Consider the following 19,694-nt stretch of genomic DNA (forward strand, 5'->3'; position numbering starts at 1 on the left):
ACTGACCTTAATCCTATAGAAAATTTGTGAGCAGAACTGAAAAGGGGTGTGCGAGCAAGGAGGCCTACAAACCTGACTCAGTTCAACTCTGTCAGGAGGAATGGGCCAAAATTCACCCAACTTATTGTGGGAAGCTTGTGGAAGGCTACCCAAAACGTTGGACCCAAGTTAAGCAATTTAAAGGCAATGCTTCAAATACTAATTGAGTGTATGTAAACTTCTGACCCACTGGGATTGCTAAACAGAAGTGGGTGTGCGTTATCCGGGTAGCCGGAAAGTAGAGCATTTTAGATGTCTAATTTAGAAGTGACAAAATCATGGATTTTCTGCATCATTTTTAGACAAAAAGTTTCAGAGTTTTGCAATGTTACAAAGATGGGGAAAGCTGTCCTTGAAATATTCTTGATATTTTCGTCAAAAGAGAGATCAGGGTCCAGAGTAAAGCCGAGGCCCTTCACAGTTTTATTTGAGACGACTAGACAACCGTCAAGATTAATTGTCAGATCCAACAGAATATCTCTTTGTTTTTTCGGACCTAGAACGAGTATCTCTGTTTTGTCCAAATTTAAAAGTAAAACATCCACTTCCTTATGTCTGAAACACGGGCAATTTTGGGGCTTCACCCTGTTTCATCGAAATGTACAGCTGTGTATCATCCGAACAGCAGTGACATTAACATTATATTTCCGAATGACAGCACCAAGAGGTAAAATATATAGTGAAAACTTTATTCTGACTAATCTCTCATCATTGATTACATTGACTTATTTCAGCAATTTAAGTGTTTTTTGTCTAATGTTGTTGGGGCATATTATTCTGCTTTAATGTTACACCTGAATCACTACGATAAATATACTCGTTATTCTTGAGTGTATTTTTAATAAAGCTGAGATGTGTAGGAATACAGGTGAAATTAGTCATTGACACAGACATTGTGGCGTAGCAGGATGATTTGACTGCAGTGAACCATGGAGTTGTGAGTTCAAATCCCAGGTAAGGACATGTTGAATAATAATTACTGTATTAAAAAACATGCACGATGTAGTCAAATCTTTAAGTTGAAAACACTGTGTGTATCATAACAGATTTTTGTTTGCAGGGTATCATCTGTGAAATCTCATGCTTTAATCAACGTGAAACTTCATGTGAAATATCACATGAAGTATTCCAAAAACACACAGTTTCACATGATTTCACATTTGCAAAACATGTGGAATTTCTGTAAGGATTCACATACTCTGCTGTTACTGTTAATGATCTATCCTGTTGCCTAGTCACTTTATTCATAGTTATATGTACAGTACATATCTACTTGAATTACCTCGTACCCCTGCACATTGACTAGGTACTGGTACCCTGTGTATATAAGTTGTCATTACTCATTGTGTATTTATTATTACTTTTATTATTATGGGTTATTACTTTTCTATTATTTCTCTATTTTCTTTCTCTCTGCATTGTTGGGAAGGGCCCGTAAGAAAGCATTTCACTGTTAGTCTGCATCTGTTGTTTACGAAGCATGTGACTAATACAATTTGATTTGGACATTCTCAAAGCTCTCTCCTGTCGGGTTCTTTTGCAGACCCAGCTCTCGCTGAGACTTTCACACCTCTGGTGTCTCTTTTAGCAGGCAGGATAACGGACAAACAGGCCCTGTGTTTGCAGCTGCACTTGGCTGTTGACTCTGGGGCTCCGAGGTGTGACATACACCCCCACAGAGGGGATTATCAGAGGTGCAAAAGGTGACACCTTCACCCCACTGGGCTGGGAGATCTCTCCTGTTCACACGCCTATAATGACAGGGAGTCTCTACCATCCACCTTTTCTCTCTGTCTACTCACTCCCTCAGGGCCGGGGTCAATTCAGAATTTGACCAAATGATACTATGGTAGAATGTAGTATTTGGAAAAAGTATGTTTTATTATATAGGAGGTACTGTATGTTTTATGCTTCCACAGTTTCATACAACATGCCACAATCCTAGAATGAGGCACAGTGACTGACAAAATATGAGCAATAATAGATTTTTTATTGACAAAAACTAATTAAATACTCTGAGTACTACTTACATTATTTACATTACATTCATGTTCAATTATGATACAACATACAAAGTATAAAGACGACATAGTAAAATGCATATTGCTCTATCTGCTAAGCTTTAGGCTACTTTCTTATGTATAAAGCCGTATAATTGTCTGTATCCTATATGAGCGAAGAGCTGAATCCCAATCTGAGAAACGTGCACATAACTCATACTTCCCTCGAATTTCCCTCAAATTTCCCTTTGACATCAATTCATCATTTATGTGATGGTTTGAGTTACTGCACGCACCTGACGTTTGGATGTGCATGAAGATCTTAAAGTAGAAATGTGATTCGTGCATCTTGGATGTGTGTGTGTGTCCCTCATTCAAAGTCACAGCCCAGCAGTTCTATCCTGAGCGTGATGGAGGTCTTCCAGCTCTGAGGGATGACTCTGATAAAGCGAGAGAAGATTGGAGGATAAATGTAGTTCTTCACATGGCCATTGTTATCCGTGTTGCCGGGGAAAGTCTGCCGGGAGAGTGGAAGACAGACAGCATGTCAGTATTTTGAACTCTTCATGTAATAGTATTATCAGATGAATAATTATTAGCGATAGCTTGGGTAGAGAAGTAACAGCAGGACTGTAAAATAACCCTCAATACCATCGCTTAATAACATCGCATAACCCTTTTGCCTGACTTTTCCTACCTTTGACATGTTGTCATCATCGTCAGTGTACTTCATCCAGTGTAGTCCATCATCGCTGTACTCCAGAGTGTAACAGATGACGTACATCTCTGTGCCCAGGGACTTGGCCCCCTGCGTTATGATACCTGTGATCTTCTTTACCTGGGCCAGCTCCACCTGCAGCCACTGGTTCATGTTGTTATTCTGGGGAGAGACAGGCGGGACAGAGGGATGACTGACCTGGAATGGTGAGTGTGCCCACATTAGTTTGTACATACAGTATATATATATATATATATGTGTGTGTGTGTGCGCGCGCACACATGTGCCTACATGGATCTGTGTGTGTTATCGTACCTTGGCTTGCCATGCGTTGATGGTGCCCTGTGTGTTGAGTCGTGCCAGTGAGGCTTGCCAGGAACCAGAGTACCAGCTGGAGGCTGTAGAGCTGGCAGTGATACGATGGTGCTCTATCCGCCCACTCTCCATACCCAGGGGCACTGAGCAACCTGATGGAGGGAATTAGAATACTTTCACTTTATTGCACGTTTATTGGGAAATATTTGTGCTCGAAATAGGCTTGGATGCTAACATAACATTAAACAGTAGGAATGCTACCCGTCATCATTATCATCATCATTGCCATCGTCATCATCACCATCACCATCATCAACAACAACAACATCCTCATCGCTCACCGTCCAGCTCACAGCCGTAGTACTCCATGCGGACCATGGGCGAGTTGTGGGAGTGGAGAGGGTGAAGTCTGATAAACCGACCAATCAGGGGAGGGAAGAGGGTGTTGACCTTCACCTGATGAGCTTCCTCGTTACCAGTGAATGTCTGGAGAATGGAAGAAAAACATTTGGATTAAAAACATATATAGTCATATGTACTGTACTGTATCTCTGTATATTTAGCAGTCATAGCAATGAACAAATTCAAAAGTATCTATCAAAAGTATAATTTCAGATTACCAGAAGTATCTCTGATTTTTGACAATGTAAATATAACACAGTGCATATAACTAGAATAACAGCAATGTTAGAATGTAAACACACAATCCCGTCACACGTGTTCCATTGCTCTCCAACCACTGTGTTCTATAGACGTACTCCTCACCATCCTGAACTCGTTGCTGTCTCCCTTGTAGTAGATCCACTTCCTCTTGTCCGTGCTGTAGGATATGGTGTAGTTGACCATGTAGTGGGAGGAGAACATCTGCTTGGCGCCCTGTGTCGCGACCTGACTGATCACCACGGGCCTCTGAAAGTCTACCTACAGGTCAATGGTCACAGTAGGCATCACTACAGGTGTCACCAAATAGGTATCACCACCCAGGCTTAAGTTGAGACACATAAAACCTCACCTATCGAGTTTACAGGGTCAGGAAATACTCAGGACCAAGGCATGACACTCATGTCACCCCACCTCAACAGAGTGTATCCTCACAAAGACGCTGTAATGATATGATTATGCTGCCACCTGTAGGAAACGCTGAGGAATGCATGCTCACTGCTCACCAGCTACATAATATTGCAGACACCACATGTATTCCCTGGGAGGTGAGGTTATGTACCTGTATCCAGCTGCCTGTCTTGTCTGTACTCCATGCATTGTATTTGCCTTGGTTGTTCAGTCTGGCCAGATGGGGCTCCCAGTAGCCTGCATAAGGAGAAACAAGTTAGTTAGAGGGTGAAACCAGCGGAGGCTGGTGGGAGGAACTATTGGAGGATGGGCTCAATGTAATGTCTGGAATTGAATAGATGGAACGGAGTCAAACATGTTGTTTCCATATGTTTGATGAGTTTGATACCGTTCCATTTATTCCATTCCAGCCACTACAGTGAGGCCGTCCTCCTATAGCTCCTCCCACCAGCCTCCTCTGGGTAAAACACTGCAACTGTTAAAGTGGCACTCCAGACTCATTTTTCACCTCATGTTGCCCTTTCCTGCAGTCAAATAACCTAGTGACCTCATGGGTGGAATGTTATTCATATTTTTCATAATTTCATCATTAGTAAACATAAAATAAAACGCAGAAAATCCGGTGTTTCTGTGTCAAACGGTTTTGTTACATTTCAGTCTTCTGTGATGTATATCAAGTGCAATATTGAGATGCAAACTCAAAATGTTTATACCTTTCAACTCCATATCTAACATGGTACAGGTGTCTTCTTCGTTTTAAGCCCATAACCATGTGTGTGAGGTGTTCACTTTTGTTTCAAAGTAGATTTGTTTAAGACGACTAAGTGTGACCCTGATTAGCCCATTTACTAAACAAAAGGCACATCTCAATAGGTGGTCCAGGTATGTCATGGCACAAGTGGGGGATGGGCAATTCCTATTTTGTGATCTATTGTTCCTCAAGCAAGCAGGGAGGCTGATGACATCATGGATTCAGACCAATTCCTTGAAGTGTCTAAAAAACACTATTTTGCTCAAAACACTTTAAAAAAAAATGTCCTTTAGTATTTATACTTGGAATGTTGCTTTTGCAACAGTAAAAGTTAAAACATCAGTGAAGGACATCTAACTTGGAAGGCTAGATGTCAGTTGGTAGTATTATTTCTGATTAGGCACCCAACATCTAGAGGGCGGAGGGATACTGAGTGTAAGGATACCTCTTTTGTCGTTCGCTGTGATCTGGTTGTCTTTGACGCTCCCAGAAATCAGACCCAGTGGATGGTAACACTCTGGAAAACACAAATAGATTTTATTATGGGACTGATTCTTTGGGATAATGACCGTTGATATGACTTGGATTGAGTCAATTCACTCAATAAGCATTGACACTAGCAGTAAAAACGACTCTCTGGGAGTTGAGGTGGACATCACACCTTTGCTGTTACATGTGGCATTGAGAAATTGGTACCATTAGCATAAGTGCTTTTGAGTGGGTCGTACTATTATCTAGAACCAGGAAGAGGGTCTGCATCCCTCTCTGTTGGGAGAGTCCAACCTCTGACTCCAGCTGCCACAGCCCCGGCTTGGAAGGCAACATCTCCAGAGTTGCAAAGCCCCCTGGGAAACAAAACCAGAGCCGGTTAGTAGTGTTGAGGAAAACTCTTTCCAAGGATCAACTAGGGATAATTATCCAGTTATTAAGAGTTTATTCAAGCAATTGCAGACGAGATCACACTCGGAGAGGAACTCAAAGGATACAGAGTCACACAGTCATTATATACTTCTTCTACACAAAGAGCTGCTTGCCTCTCCGAGGGGGAGGCAAGGTTACACGAGAGATAGCAGGGCTCGGCTTCACTTCTTTCAAGCATTGTACAAACAAGAACAGGTTCTGATCAGTGCTCACAGCCTACGCGACTAAGTGAAACAACAGTGTTTTCCCACTCAAATACACACAGTACATATAACACTTTTCAACTCAAGCATTTACATAGCATTAGGACCGTTTTGCCCTAAATGTGACAAAACATGTCATCTATCCATCCAGTTAAGTTCTCACCAGGCAGCAGTGGGTAGACAGCCTGGGTGTGGTCCCTGGTCTGTTTGTGGATGAAGGTCTGGCCGTGGAAGTGGACACTGTGGAGGTCTCTGGGAGATCCCATGTTGAAGAGGTGCCAGCGGACCGTCTGGTTAGTGTACATCCTCAGACCCTTCAGACTGAAGATGATTCCGTTGATGGCTGCTCCCCCCCACATACACACAACCCCCAACAAATTAACGATTAAACAATCTCTGTTTTGTAAATTTGTCTCTGTTGTTCATTACGCATATCATGATTTCACAACCAAAAATCCAAAATCAAGACTTGATCCAGGAGGGAACAGCCGTGACCCACTAGTCAGTTATCCACCATTACCTTTCATTTAGTCAAAATGGTGTTAGATTAGAAGGTGCCTACCACTGAATTTGAGGTTATCGCTGAAGTCATGGTCCATCACCCTGGCTCGTTTGTTCTTCCTCTCCATTATCTCATGGTTCTTCTCGTAGTACCAGCTCTTGGACTCATCGAAGGTCATGAAGAGGAGTATGAACTCCCTCATGTCCACTGCCTTCGTGCTCAGAGTGCCCTTACGACACACCAGCAATGGCCCAATCAGACCAGAGTTTATATCTTTCTCCTGGATGAGACGAGAGAAAACATTCAATCAAACACTAGATTACTGGAATATCCCTCAACAGATCACAAAGACACAACAGGTTAGTGTAGGAGATGCTTCAGAGGACAAGACATCACACGTCAACACAAAGTTATCACATTAAATACCTCAGAAGCACAAAAAGGACTATTCATAGAAAATAGTGATGTTGTATCAGCTACATTAATTAATTAACTAAACCATCAGAAGGTAAGTGTTTACTCACAGGGTTAACCCCAGAGTAGTAGGCCCAGGTGCGACAGTCTGACTCGTCTCCGGTGGGCCCGACATTGGCGTTGACCTTCCAGAGGTATGTGTATGTGGTGTTGGGCTGGACTTCGTTGTCATACTTGTACCAGTACTTGGACTCGTCCTCGTAGGACAACCCCTCTGTCTGCTTGGTGTAGGAAACCCCATTGGCGTGCAAGGAGTACGGGCGGCTGGCCAGGTTCCTGAAAAATACCTACAGACCAAGGACACACATTTCATTTCCTGAAAAATACCGTAATACCTACAGACCAGGAACATCAGTTTGATTACATGGTCCATTTTTCATGATCATGGGCAAAACGCACCTACAGTAGATCCATTGAAAAGGTAGCCGCCAGGGTTTCCTGTCTTACCATTATGGTCTGTCCAACCTCTGCCTTGATGACTGGCCCCAGGATGCCCAGGTGTTCGTCCATCTCCCCCCGGATGTCTGGCGTGCTGAACGTGCTGTCCAGGTAACCTCGGAACACTACCTTGGTGAATCTTGTGGACCTGTCGGCTTTCTGCGCCTTATCCATCCTCCTGTTGTGGAGAGACAATGGACAAAAGGTTTTATGGAACAAAAAAGAAGTTACGCATAATTCCAGTCAGAAGAAATATCATTTGAGCACATAGAACAATAAACAAGGGACCTGATGTTTTCCCAACACATCCCACACCTCAGCCCCATCCGCTCTATTGTGCTTACTTCTGTCCATAACCCCCGTAGTCCCACTGCACCTCCTCCGCAGTAATGAAGTATGTCCTCACGTTATCACCCGCCATTTTGAGGAAATATTTTGCATTCTCATCCAGAGTTAGGTCGTGCATGTCCTCCTTCTCTTTGTATGGGTCAATGTAGTCGACGTACTCATACTCCTCTCTAGCGCTAATCGCTGCCATGTCTAGGACAGCATCCGGGTCATCACTGCCGTCACTCTGGACATAAATCTCATAGTCGCTGAAGTCGGGTCGTGGCACGCCAATCACAATGGCTTTGTTTGAGAAGTCCTCCTCGCTGGAAATGGGTCGGGTCCCTCTGGGGGTTTGACCGGTGATAGGAGGGGGTTTGAAACCCCTGGGGGAGAAACTGCGGCCTCTCGGAGGCTGGGGCTTGTACTCCTTCTTCTTCTTGGTTTTCATGGCATAGCCTTTACGGGGTCTTTGTCTGCGGTGGACGACCTTGATGTTGGGTTTCCGCATTTCCGGAGTTGGGCTTGGTTCCAGAGTATTTGGCGGCTCTGGGAGCTCGTTTCCAATATATTTCGTCATGTGATCTGGCATCTCCATTGGGACCATCTCGTGTGTCCCCTCATAGCCCCAGTGCTCCCCCTGCAGGTCAACAGAGATGGTGCGGATGACCTCACTCCTGTTGTTTCTCAGGTAGATTACCACTTCCTCCTTGGAGCTCTCAGAACTCTTGGATAGAATTTCCTCCGAGCTGCTGTCTGGCTGCTGATTGGTTGACAGTGACAGATTGGCCGCAGCAGGATTAGCGTCAGTAGTATCATTAGAGAATTCTGAGCTTTCTGAGGACAACTCTACAACGGCATCCGGCACAGCGGCGTTCTTTTCACTCTCAGAACTAGTCTCCTCTGATGAATTCCAGTGGTTCAAACCAGAAGTGTTTGCTGTGTCATTTTGTTTGGGCACTATGTCAGAGAATGTTTCAATGTCTGATGGTTGTGTGCCATTTTGTGGCACCACACTGCTGACGTTTCCAGGTGTGGACGTGGCGTCAGAGAAATAGGTACCATTTCCTTGCTCTGTGGTGGTGTTGGTGTCCAATGGACCGTTCACGGTTATGTTATCCTCAGTTTCAAGGTCAAAGTTGGTCATGTTGTGTTCTTCCACCAAGGTAAAAATGAACTCTGCAACTTCAGCACTCACCACACTCTCTGATTGGTTGGTTATATTCGGAGATGAATTTGAAGCTGTTCCGTTTTCATTGGATGAAGCAGTTGTAGACTCTCTGGCCAGGAGTACAATATCGTGGGCGTCAATCCCCTTGTTCTCTTCTGTGGTGTTGGAAGAGGGGTCGGGAAGAGGCACAGAGTAAGAGAAGACATCGCCTCGTGTAATCCTTCCCTCTAACTCTCCCACTAATGCTTCAACTTTTGAGGTGCTATTCACAGTGGCCCAATCCCCTCTGATCTGCATCACTCTCTCACTCTCAGCCTTTGAGCTATTGTTGAACGGACCTGGTGAATCTTTGGTTGATGTAACTTCTGTACTATTGGTACTTACTGAAGTGATGTTGCTGTCGACAAATGATAAACTGTTGTTATGAGCTGTTTTGTTCATTGATTCAGTCTCAGCCATTGAGGAGCTGTTAAGATTTGAGTGTAACTGATCTGTGGTAAAGTTCAGCGCTTCTGTTGCATTCTCAATTATGCTCTTGTTCAACAAAGCCTTTGTCGTAAAGTTGCCTCCGTCAATCGTCTCCCTCTCGGCCAATGACGCGTTTGTAGGTGCATCGTAAGAGGATGAGGTGTGGTTTGCATTCGCGTCTCCGTCGGGATCAGGCACATCAGCGCTATCGTAGTCGTACGGAGAGAGATCCAACATCTCCACGTCCGTCTCATTCGTCTTTTTCTTGATTGACCTAAGATCCAGAAAATCGGCCCAGCCCGCTGTATAATCATCAATCTCCACCATCTTCTTTTTCTCTTTCACCTCATCCTTCTTCTCCTTATCTTTAGCCTCGTTAATGTCCATGGGTTTCCAGATGGAGAAGTCAGCGCTGACCTTCGGATCCGTCTCTGTCGCCGTCATGGTCTCGTCTTCGTATTCATAGACGTAGTCTCGGAAGCACTCCACGTCTCTGAACTTCACACGCATTCCCTTGGTGGTCTCATGGGAGTTCATGGAAGCCAGCAGCCAAACACCTAACATAAGAACAGACCATATTTAGTCCTTGAATCCTAACAAAAGGAAACATTTTACATCATCTTAATCCTGTATTGTGCCTGCTGTAGAGTTGACGGTTGAAGACCCAAATGCATTTTCCACCACTAACCTATCTATTGCATCTTGTAGAACTATGGGTTAGAGGTTTGAAAGTTGAGTGTGCGGAGTGTATGGCCAGTTAACCTATTAACCGCTGACTCACCAATGTTATCCATGTTCATGGTGATGGTCTCTCCAGTCATGGGGAACAGGCTGAGGAAGTCCTCCGTCTGATCGTTCAATTCGAAAGTGTGACCGTAGAAGGTTGCAGTCTGGATGTAGTCCTGCTCTCCAACACTGGACACGTGCCACGTCACGATCTCACCATTGCAGAAGCCCAGCAGCTGACCACTCTCGAACACGTAACCGTTAATCGCTGGGGGAGGAAATTATACCATTTTAGTCAATAAAGGAGGTGGTCAGATTTTAGGAAAATTATTATTCTGAATATGAAGCACAGTTTTTGACAGTGATAGGCAGTTGATTTTTATGAATGTGATTCTTCTATGTGGAGTGCATTCTAGATAGGAGGAAAGATTTAGTATATGATACATTTTCTCAATTTCAATAATCTTCTGGCTGTCCCAGACCATTCCTGTCTCTAAAATGTATGAATTGTTTTGATGAAGGGAAGTGATACTCACTATGCATAACGTTTGATTTATAAAACTCTGGGTCTTCTTTCTTGACCTTTGCTGGTTCACTGTACGATACAATGTTGTCATCTAGATACCAGCTCTTATTCTCATCAAAAACAGTAAACATGGCGTGCTGTTCTTTGTCTGATTTCAGCTGCAGAGACAAAGCTTCATTTAACACTGTACATCCAAAATCTGTAAAAGTACATTGTATTAAATTCTGTTCTGGCATTAGTAGAGGAGAGAGGCCAGTTGCAGTACCTATGTAGTAGTAGTAAAACGTTATAGTAGTGCAGTAGTAGTAATGAAGTAGCAGTAGTATAGTACCTGCCTGTTCCTTAGAAGTGATGTATTAGTAATTGAGTAGAAGTTGTATCAGTGTAGTACCTGCACATTCCTCTTGTTGAGGGACTGGCTCTTGCAGATGAGCAGAGGTCCAACTAGGCCTGAGGCGATGTCTCGGGGTGTGTTCACTGCACTGTGGTACATACGGGTCAGGCATTGCGAGTCGCCCGCCAAAGGTTCATCCTCTTCGATCACCTGCCACACATAGGTGTGCGTCTCGCCAGGCTGAACCCCATGGGTCTGGTTACCTCCTGCTGGGTAGTTGGCCCCCTCTGCTACTTTGTCGATGGTCAGTCCGTGTGGGTAGATGCTATACGGCCGCGTGGCCATGTTCTTAAAGACAATCTGTGAATGTGGGGAACAGTTGCTTGAGAAGGCACTGGCAAAAGACAATTGTGGACACAGTTTAGTGTTCATGCATGGAGAAGAAGGTAGAATACACATCTTAACAACTTAATTGGGCACATAAAAAAAGTGGGCATTTGAAAATAGAACATTTTTATCTCACCTTGATGACATCATGGATCTGCGCCCTGATGACAGGGCCAATGATGCCCACCTCCATCTTCCTCTGTTTGTTTTCGGCCCTCTCAGTGAACTTGGCATCTTTGTACTGCGTGTACACTGCCTTCTTATATTTCTGGCCTATACGCTCTGGGCTTCGCTTCAGATACTTGAACTTGAAGTCTCTGAGAGAAACAGGAAGAGAAACGGATGTGATGTCACAGGAAGTCAGGTCACACTGAGATTAGTCAACAGATGAATGGAGAATGTCAAAGTGGCGATCATGTCACAAATACAACGATGGTATTATCTATTACTGTATTAAGCTGAATTGGTTCCCAATTCTAAATTGGCTGAATTTAGTTTAGATCGATAAATAATTGTGGGCTAAAGTAAAGCGAAATTAGTAAGTCAATAAATATCTGTAAAGCTGTTCACCCGTCAATGTATTCTGGCATGTTTGGTGCGTAGTCCCAGACAACCTCCTCAGCTGCGATATAATAGGTCCACTCCTGGCTCTCTCGTTTCTGCTTGATGGTCAGCTTACGTTTGGGAGGGTTAAAGCCCTCGCAGCTCCTCACTTCGACAAAGCCATGCATACCAGCTGCAACAGCAGAGAAGTTAGTTTGTTCAGGAGGGTCATGTTGATTTAACATGTTGGGAATAGAACATTACACATTCAATCAATCAAACTTGATTCAAAGTGCATTTCAAAATGTCAATACACTACAATATATCTGAATAAACCTCAATCTGTTCTGTGGTCCATCACAGTAAATCTCACACCACACATATTCTCAGAACCCATATGCAAATATAATACACACTTAGATTTTTTTTTTGCTATCTAGAACCTAAACTGGTTCTTCGGCTGAACTCTTTAAAATATATATTTTTGGGTTCCAGGTAGAACTATTTTCGGTTCTATGCTAAATCCTTTCCACAAAGGGTTCTACATGGATCCCAAAAGAGTTCTACCTGGAATCAAAAAGGGTTATTCTATGGGGACAACCAAAGAACTGTTTTGGCACCTTTTTTTCTAAGAGTGTAGCTCAGTTATATGAATGTCATCAAGCCATTGACACGTACCCTCCAGGTGCTTGCTGGTGTGTGAGGAGAGGAGCCAGCGGCCCGTGTTGACGGCGGTCATGTTGGCGCTGGTTGCAGTGCCAGCGATCAGGCCCACCGAGGAGACCCGATGGTCAGCCTGCTGCAGGACCTGCCCATTGATGTGCACCGAGAACAGCTCAGGCTCTGAACTCATGCCCACCAGGTGCAGGCTGACAGAGGTGTGGGCGCAGACAGTCAGACCTGGGGGGAAGGGAGGGACAGGAGGAGGAGATAGGGAGGGGGACAGACTTGAGGAAGGAATGAGCCCACTACACGCCCTATACCCATAGAATCTGAGAAAGGATTAGGTGGAAGCAATAGTTCCAAGCAATAACCATCTGGGATGGAACAACTAAAGCAGACAACCTAAACTACTTAAAGCACAACAACCATTATCTGTAGATATCAGCAGAACTCAGAGTGATGAGAGAGGATCTGACTGACTGACCTGGCACTGATCCGTTGGTGTATCCATTGATTGTGTGTTTGATGTGGCTTTGGGTGGCAGTGGCACTGTCCATCTTTGGCTTATACCAGCTCTTACTCTCATCCAACACTCCCATGAGGAAGACGTATTCCTGGTGGAACAACACCTGTTCTCCAGACACGTCAAGACTACCTGGAGGGAGGTACAGAGGGTGGTTCAGTTGATTTCTTTCTGGTTACTTACTGACATGGTTGTTTTGGTACGTATGCCACTGTGTCAGGAATAGGTCTCATACATTTCACATTTACATTTACATACCTGCTTTACAGATGAGCAGGGTGCCGATCAGTCCCGAGTTGTAGTCCTTGACAATGTCAAAGTGGGAGAGGTAGGTGTAGGTGAGACAGGAGGGGTCTGCGGCCCGGGGGACAATGTCTGATGTCACCTCCCAGTAGTATGTGTGTTCACCTCCAGGGGGCACCGCATCGTCTTCCTTCTCAAATTGAGACGTGTTGTCAAAGTACAGGGAGCCTAAAGGGAGACATGTTTGGTTCATGATAATAAAATAAAGCAGAATGAGAAATAACTTAATTGCCATTTAATGATCAGAATTTGTCTTGATGTTGTACAAGGTTAAAACTTTGTCACCTGGCCTGATTCGCCTATACTCTAAATAAACATACAATTTACAGTGACCCCAGTTAACATTTAACAAATGGCTAATCTACAAAATATGCAAACCATCTTCATAAAAAATGGTAGAATCTAGGAAAATCTGGGGAATTTAAGAGGTCTATTCACTGCCATCTTGTTACAATGTTACCTAACCTTGCAATGGCACAATTCATTTTGAGTTAAGTATGAATTAAAGAGTAATAACACTACATCCTGTGCATTTACAAAACTCATCTCTCAACCGCCCAAGGCTTTATTAGGGGAAATCATGGATTTCCACTGGTTTTAGGGAGTATCCTTTGGACTTTAGGACTGGCTTGTATGTTAATCTGTCTGTCCTGGTTAATATTAATGAAAAGGCCAAACACAGCTGCTTGTGTTGCACAACATGTGTACTTAACTGAATGAATAACATTCAAAATGCCCTAAGTCCCCCTTTTCCAACCACATCAATGACTGTCTAGGCCACAGGATGGGTGAATCTGTCTGGGATAGAATACCTCACTGTTTCCACATAGTTACCACAGTCATAATGACAACAACCATGGCTAGACTTGTAAATTGTTGGACATTTCCGACAGATTTTAATAAATTATATCTGTAGAATTCTGGACGAGAACACTTAGTGGGAATACCTGTCAAAAAAAATCCCAATTTATAAGTAACCACCAATGAGCTCTGATAGGCCAGTTAATACAGACGACATCATTGGTTTGTACCCACCCTCTGACTGCTTCCCGTAAGCGATCCCGTGGGCATGGAGGCTGTAAGGACAATCCGCCATGTTCTTGAACATGACCACAATGGTCTCTCCCTCTTGACCACGGATGGTGGGCCCAAGTAGCCCTGCAAAACACAACAAAAACACATTGGTTAAGAGGGATGTTCTTGCTGCTAATTTAGTTATTTTTTCTGAACAGTCAAAATCGTGTTTTCATGAAATTGGATGATATTTGGATGAAACCAGATCAAAGTATGATGAGCAAAGTATGAAAAATGACTTGCTTCTAAACTGATCAAGTTTGACGATAAAGTTACTGGTCCCATGCCCCATGTCAAACACTTGGGTTCATTATTAGGGTGACATTTTAATACACATATGGTAACATGATATTCTCTTACCTAATTTAAATAAGTAACACTTTGTAACCAACATCAGAGATAGCGTCTTTGCAGAGGGGAGTGGTTTATATAGTTCTATAGCTACCCTACTGGTGTCAAAATTTGACTGTAGGGTGTCAGCAAAATAAAAGTTTACATTATTCATATCTGGCAAAGATAATTATGTTTCCCTTTTCATCTGTGTCTGGTGTTTGCTAGTTACTGGCTAGCTAGGTCTTCATCTGTGTCTGGTGTTAGCTAGTTACTGGCTAGCTAGGTCTTCATCTGTGTCTGGTGTTTGCTAGTTACTGGCTAGCTAGGTCTTCATCTGTGTCTGGTGTTTGCTAGTTACTGGCTAGCTAGGTCTTCATCTGTGTCTGGTGTTAGCTAGTTACTGGCTAGCTAGGTCTTCATCTGTGTCTGGTGTTTGCTAGTTACTGGCTAGCTAGGTCTTCATCTGTGTCTGGTGTTTGCTAGTTACTGGCTAGCTAGGTCTTCATCTGTGTCTGGTGTTTGCTAGTTACTGGCTAGCTAGGTCTTCATCTGTGTCTGGTGTTAGCTAGTTACTGGCTAGCTAGGTCTTCATCTGTGTCTGGTGTTAGCTAGTTACTGGCTAGCTAGGTCTTCATCTGTGTCTGGTGTTAGCTAGTTACTGGCTAGCTAGGTCTTCATAGCCCCGGCCTACTAACTGCTAGCTTGCCTGCCCCGGTCTGCTAACTGCTAGCCCCTGCTAACTGCTTGCTTGCTAACCCAGTTTGCTAACTGCTAGCTTGTTTAGCCCCGGCCTACTAACTGTTAGCATGTTAGCATCGGCCTGCTAACTGTCTGAATCGCCGTGCGTTGATCACCATAGCAGCATCCACTCGTAGCATGCGCTCCATCAGGTATATCTCACTGGTCACCCCCAAAGCCAATTCCTCCTTTGGTCGTCTTTCCTTCCAGTTCTCTGCTGCCAATGACTGGAACAAACTGCAAAAAATCTCTGAAGCTGAAGACTCATATCTCCCTCACTAGCTTTAAGCACCAGCTGTCAGAGCAGCTCACAGATCACTGCACCTGTACATAGTCCATCTGTAAACAGCCCATCTATCTACCTACCTCATCCCCATACTGTATGTATTTATTTATCTTGCTCCTTTGAACCCCAGTATCTCTACTTGCACATTCAACTTCTGCACATCTACCATTCCAATGTTTAAATTGCTATATTGTAATTACTTCGCCACCATGGCCTATTTATTGCCTTAACTCCCTTATCTTACCTCATTTGCACTCACTGTATATAGACTTTTTGTTTTATTTTGTTCTACTGTATTATTGACTATGTTTGTTTATTCCATGTGTAACTCTGTTTTGTTGTATGTGTCGAATTGCTATGCTTTATCTTGGCCAGGTCGCAGTTGCAAATGAGAACTTGTTCTCACCTAGCCTACCTGGTTAAATAAAGGTGAAATTAAAATTAAATTAAAATAAAGCTGTTTAGAGACTGCCAAGAGTGGTTACTTTGAAGAATCTCAAATATAAAATATATTTGGATTTTTTTAAACACTTTTTTGGTTACTACATGATTCCATATGTGTTATTTCATAGTTTTGATGTCTTCACTATTATTCTACAATGTCAAAAATAGTAAAAATAAAGAACAACCCTGGAATGAGTAGGTGTGTCCAATCCTGAAAGTTGTTCTGAATGCAAGTGGCAGGTGAATAAAAATTCTGTCCATTGGATATCTTAACTCTGGCTGGATTCCTATAGGTATTACGTAACACTTTACAAGCCAGCATAATGTGACTTGCAGGCCTGCTGTGGCTTGTTAACCAGAGGTTTCATAACACCACTGTGTTAGGATAAAAATAGGTAATCAAGTAAGCCAATAAATAAGTGCTTATGATATATGTAATGTATTGTTATAGTTTAATTTGAATGATGACATTTATCCAGGAAATCACTTTGTGAAAACCACAGGCCTTTAGCAAGAAATAATTCTACAACCATGTCTCTGTCACTAACAAGTACAGTCATGGGTGTTAACTCTACAATTTACTCAAAAAGAAAAGGAACCCTGGGAAATATGCAAATGAGACTTTACACCATACAGTGTTAAAACAACAGCCCAAAATGATTTACTGTAAAACTACAGGTGTTCATTTCTTACACTGAAAAAGTGTAACAGAGTCAGCACTTAGCAAAGGGAGTCCATTTTACGCCAAATCAAGTGTTATGCTTTACACTGTAGGTGTTGCGTATTACGCTACAGTAGAGCTAAGCAAACACCAGAATCGAGTTCCTTTGAAAACTTTCAAAGTAAAATGGGGAACACTGCAACAGAGTTAAATCTTTAAAACTTTCTAAATTATTATTATTAATAACAGTTCAGTTCACTGACAATAGTGTACATTTGACACTTTCAGAGTTAAATTCACACCATTGATTTTGCTGTGCAGTTAAAGGTGCTATTACAGAAACTCAGTTCATCATTCAACATGATACATTGTCATTGGGTCAGAAAAGAAGATGGAGTAGAAGGTCCAATGAAAATGTAATGTCCTCTTTATTCCAACCACTCTGAAAGACACACATACAGTTCATGCAGACAGGAGTAAATGTATCTTATCATGTTTATTATGTTTATCAGTCATGAGGGAACTTGAGGTGGAGTTGTGACTGTATGGGGAAACAGGAACATTCACTAATGAAAGACAGTCTGTATGTGGGATAGCCCAGACTCATACACAGAATTTACCCGACAATGGTGAAAACGCCAAAGCATAAACATAATTTACCTAGCCAGGAAGGATGGGTCTTGGCCTGCTTGAATCCCTTCTCATACTCCCTGTACACCGCTTTCCTATAGGAGGGGCCAGACCTAGACAACAATGGAAAAACACAAACGGTGAATGAACAGAAAAGGACCCAATATAAAAGATACAGTGGGTGATATAGAAAGACAAATTCTACACATAATTCAGTAACTTAAATACATAATTATCATGTACATCGTTTTATATTCCCCAGTCTAAGGTTCACATCATAAAGGTGATAATAATCAAGAACTTGGCTGGAGATTGTAATTGTACATAAAACATAATTACTAAAGCTTAGCTTTTTCCAATGAGGACAATATTGCCTTCTAAGCAGACTGTACTCGTCACATAATTGATGGAGATACTTGACATACACACAATGATATAAAGAAAGAACAGTACGTTTTCATTTTTGTCCCATGTTCCATTCAATGGAACACAAGTGAGAGAGCACTGTGGTGCTGCCATGACCTATCCACCTGATCAAACAATTACACGATACACCCTCCAAGAAGACAAGAGCCAAATCAACTCAGTAAATCTGTAATGTAGTCAACAGCATATGCCAAACACTTGAATTAACACTGCTCTTAGCGAGGTCAAAAAGATTCAACTTCACATGCAGGACCCAATACAAAGACAAAAGGTCACAAAAAAAAGGAATATAGTAAATCTCATATAAAGCTATTAACTAGTTTTTAGTTTTACCTCTGTGGTCCATTAGATGTGTAGTCCCAGTCTATGTTCACAGCAGCAATATAGTAGTATCTCTTTCTGTCTGAGTGCTGTTCTGCTGTAGTGTGGGACAGTAGAACCGAGAAGAGCACCAGGAGAGGCAGGAGACGGTGAGTCCATTCCCAGGAACGAAGCCTCATATCTGGGGTTGGAACTCCAGGTGTGGACAGTCTGTCTGTTCTGGATGACAGGAAACTGTTATCTGACAAAGAAGAGTCCACTCTGTGCTTTATCACAGGACACAGACAAAAGCACGCACGCACACACAGACACACACAGACACACACACACACAGACACACAGACACACAGACACACAGACAAACAAACAAGTCCCAGCCAGGGCATTGCGCAGTGTTCCAACGTATTTTTTCAATCTTGTTAATTGAAACCACATGATTTACTGTTAGTCACTCCTAGCGAAGCAATTTCCTTCACACATGTTACTACGCACTGGAGGTGACACTCTTGTTTTGATATTTATTCAGAACTGTTCCAGACCTCAGACTTTAAGATAATATTTCATTCCTTACTGTGCACCATGGGTGTCCCACAGATGCTTTCCCAAAAAGTTTCCATGATAAGCCTGGACCTGTTCATTCATCACCAGGGACAGATAGTTCAGCAATAGCCCATGCACGACAATGGTTGGAGAAAAAGGGAAGAATGGCAAGTGTAGGGAACCAGGTCAGAATTCAACTAAAAGGCAACCTGCGATTTCTCCTCCGGTTGTCATACCTGTGTTATACCTGAGCCTGTGTTACTTACTACCTGCACAAATTCCTATGCAATGAGTATACAGAACTTACTAAAGTTGAATAATCAGTCATATATTTTTTAACAAAAGGAAAGACAATGGCAAACTTGCACTCATACCTTTGTATAACTATTTTTGTTTCTTGCTAGACAGTGGACCTACTCAACAGCAGTGTTAACAAGGGATTGCATAATCACAGACATTAGTCTGAATTTTAATTCAGTATACCAATCATAGTATGCAATTAAGCTGCAATACATACCTTCTTGGGTGACCAAACAAAATTCACATAAATGTAGTTATAGATATGTCATTATCGTTGAAAGCAAGTACTAAAAGCGGTATATCTGTTCTATGTGCGCTATTTCTATCCCTCCCGTTTTTAAATTTCGGTTTTGCGTATTTAACTTTTGGTTTTGTACACCAGCGTTAAACAACTGAAAATACAATGTTTTTGGTTACGGAAAATATATTTCACATCGGTTTGGATTATACAATGATTCTCTACACTATACTTGCTTGTTTTGTCACATAAACTAAAAATAGGTGAACTATTAAAATTTTAGCAGCCAGGACATGGCGA

At 42.6% G+C, this 19,694-nt stretch overlaps 1 protein-coding gene across 3 annotated transcripts; it reads right to left on the reverse strand.

Annotated features, from left to right (window-relative positions):
- Positions 1-1,899: 1,899 nt before the first annotated feature.
- On the reverse strand, positions 1,900-19,543 carry f5 (coagulation factor V). Of its 3 annotated transcripts, none has more exons than XM_020461693.2 (25): positions 19,374-19,543; positions 18,329-18,535; positions 17,600-17,682; positions 14,439-14,561; positions 13,359-13,571; positions 13,062-13,232; positions 12,593-12,814; positions 11,942-12,107; positions 11,508-11,688; positions 11,042-11,344; positions 10,661-10,808; positions 10,180-10,392; positions 7,777-9,955; positions 7,442-7,610; positions 7,045-7,281; positions 6,581-6,800; positions 6,182-6,361; positions 5,623-5,739; positions 5,340-5,411; positions 4,295-4,380; positions 3,838-3,993; positions 3,414-3,558; positions 3,073-3,224; positions 2,737-2,919; positions 1,900-2,556 (listed from the first exon to the last, which is right to left on the reverse strand). In XM_020461693.2, exons 2-25 carry the CDS (start codon positions 18,493-18,495, stop codon positions 2,410-2,412), a joined length of 6,033 nt encoding a protein of 2,010 aa, XP_020317282.1. In that variant the 5' UTR covers positions 18,496-18,535; positions 19,374-19,543; the 3' UTR covers positions 1,900-2,409. The 3 variants fall into 3 exon arrangements, with proteins under 3 accessions (XP_020317282.1, XP_031662145.1, XP_031662144.1); XM_031806285.1 differs by lacking the exon at positions 19,374-19,543 and adding an exon at positions 18,888-18,973; XM_031806284.1 differs by lacking the exon at positions 19,374-19,543 and having other exon boundaries at positions 18,329-18,702.
- Between the last annotated feature and the right edge of the window lie 151 nt (positions 19,544-19,694).

This window comes from Oncorhynchus kisutch, linkage group LG26 (assembly GCF_002021735.2).
Source record: "Oncorhynchus kisutch isolate 150728-3 linkage group LG26, Okis_V2, whole genome shotgun sequence".
NCBI classification, from domain to species: domain Eukaryota; kingdom Metazoa; phylum Chordata; class Actinopteri; order Salmoniformes; family Salmonidae; genus Oncorhynchus; species Oncorhynchus kisutch.

Bases quoted from the DNA above. Each gene is read 5' to 3' on its own strand.
- f5 (XM_031806284.1), bottom strand. From the start codon at position 18,702: ATGCCCTGGCTGGGACTTGTTTGTTTGTCTGTGTGTCTGTGTGTCTGT. The intron at 17,683-18,328 runs GTAAAACTAAAA...ATTGTTGTCTAG, and splicing joins ACATCTAATGGACCACAGAG to GTCTGGCCCCTCCTATAGGA. The intron at 5,740-6,181 runs GTGAGAACTTAA...TTTGTTTCCCAG, and splicing joins TGTCTACCCACTGCTGCCTG to GGGGCTTTGCAACTCTGGAG.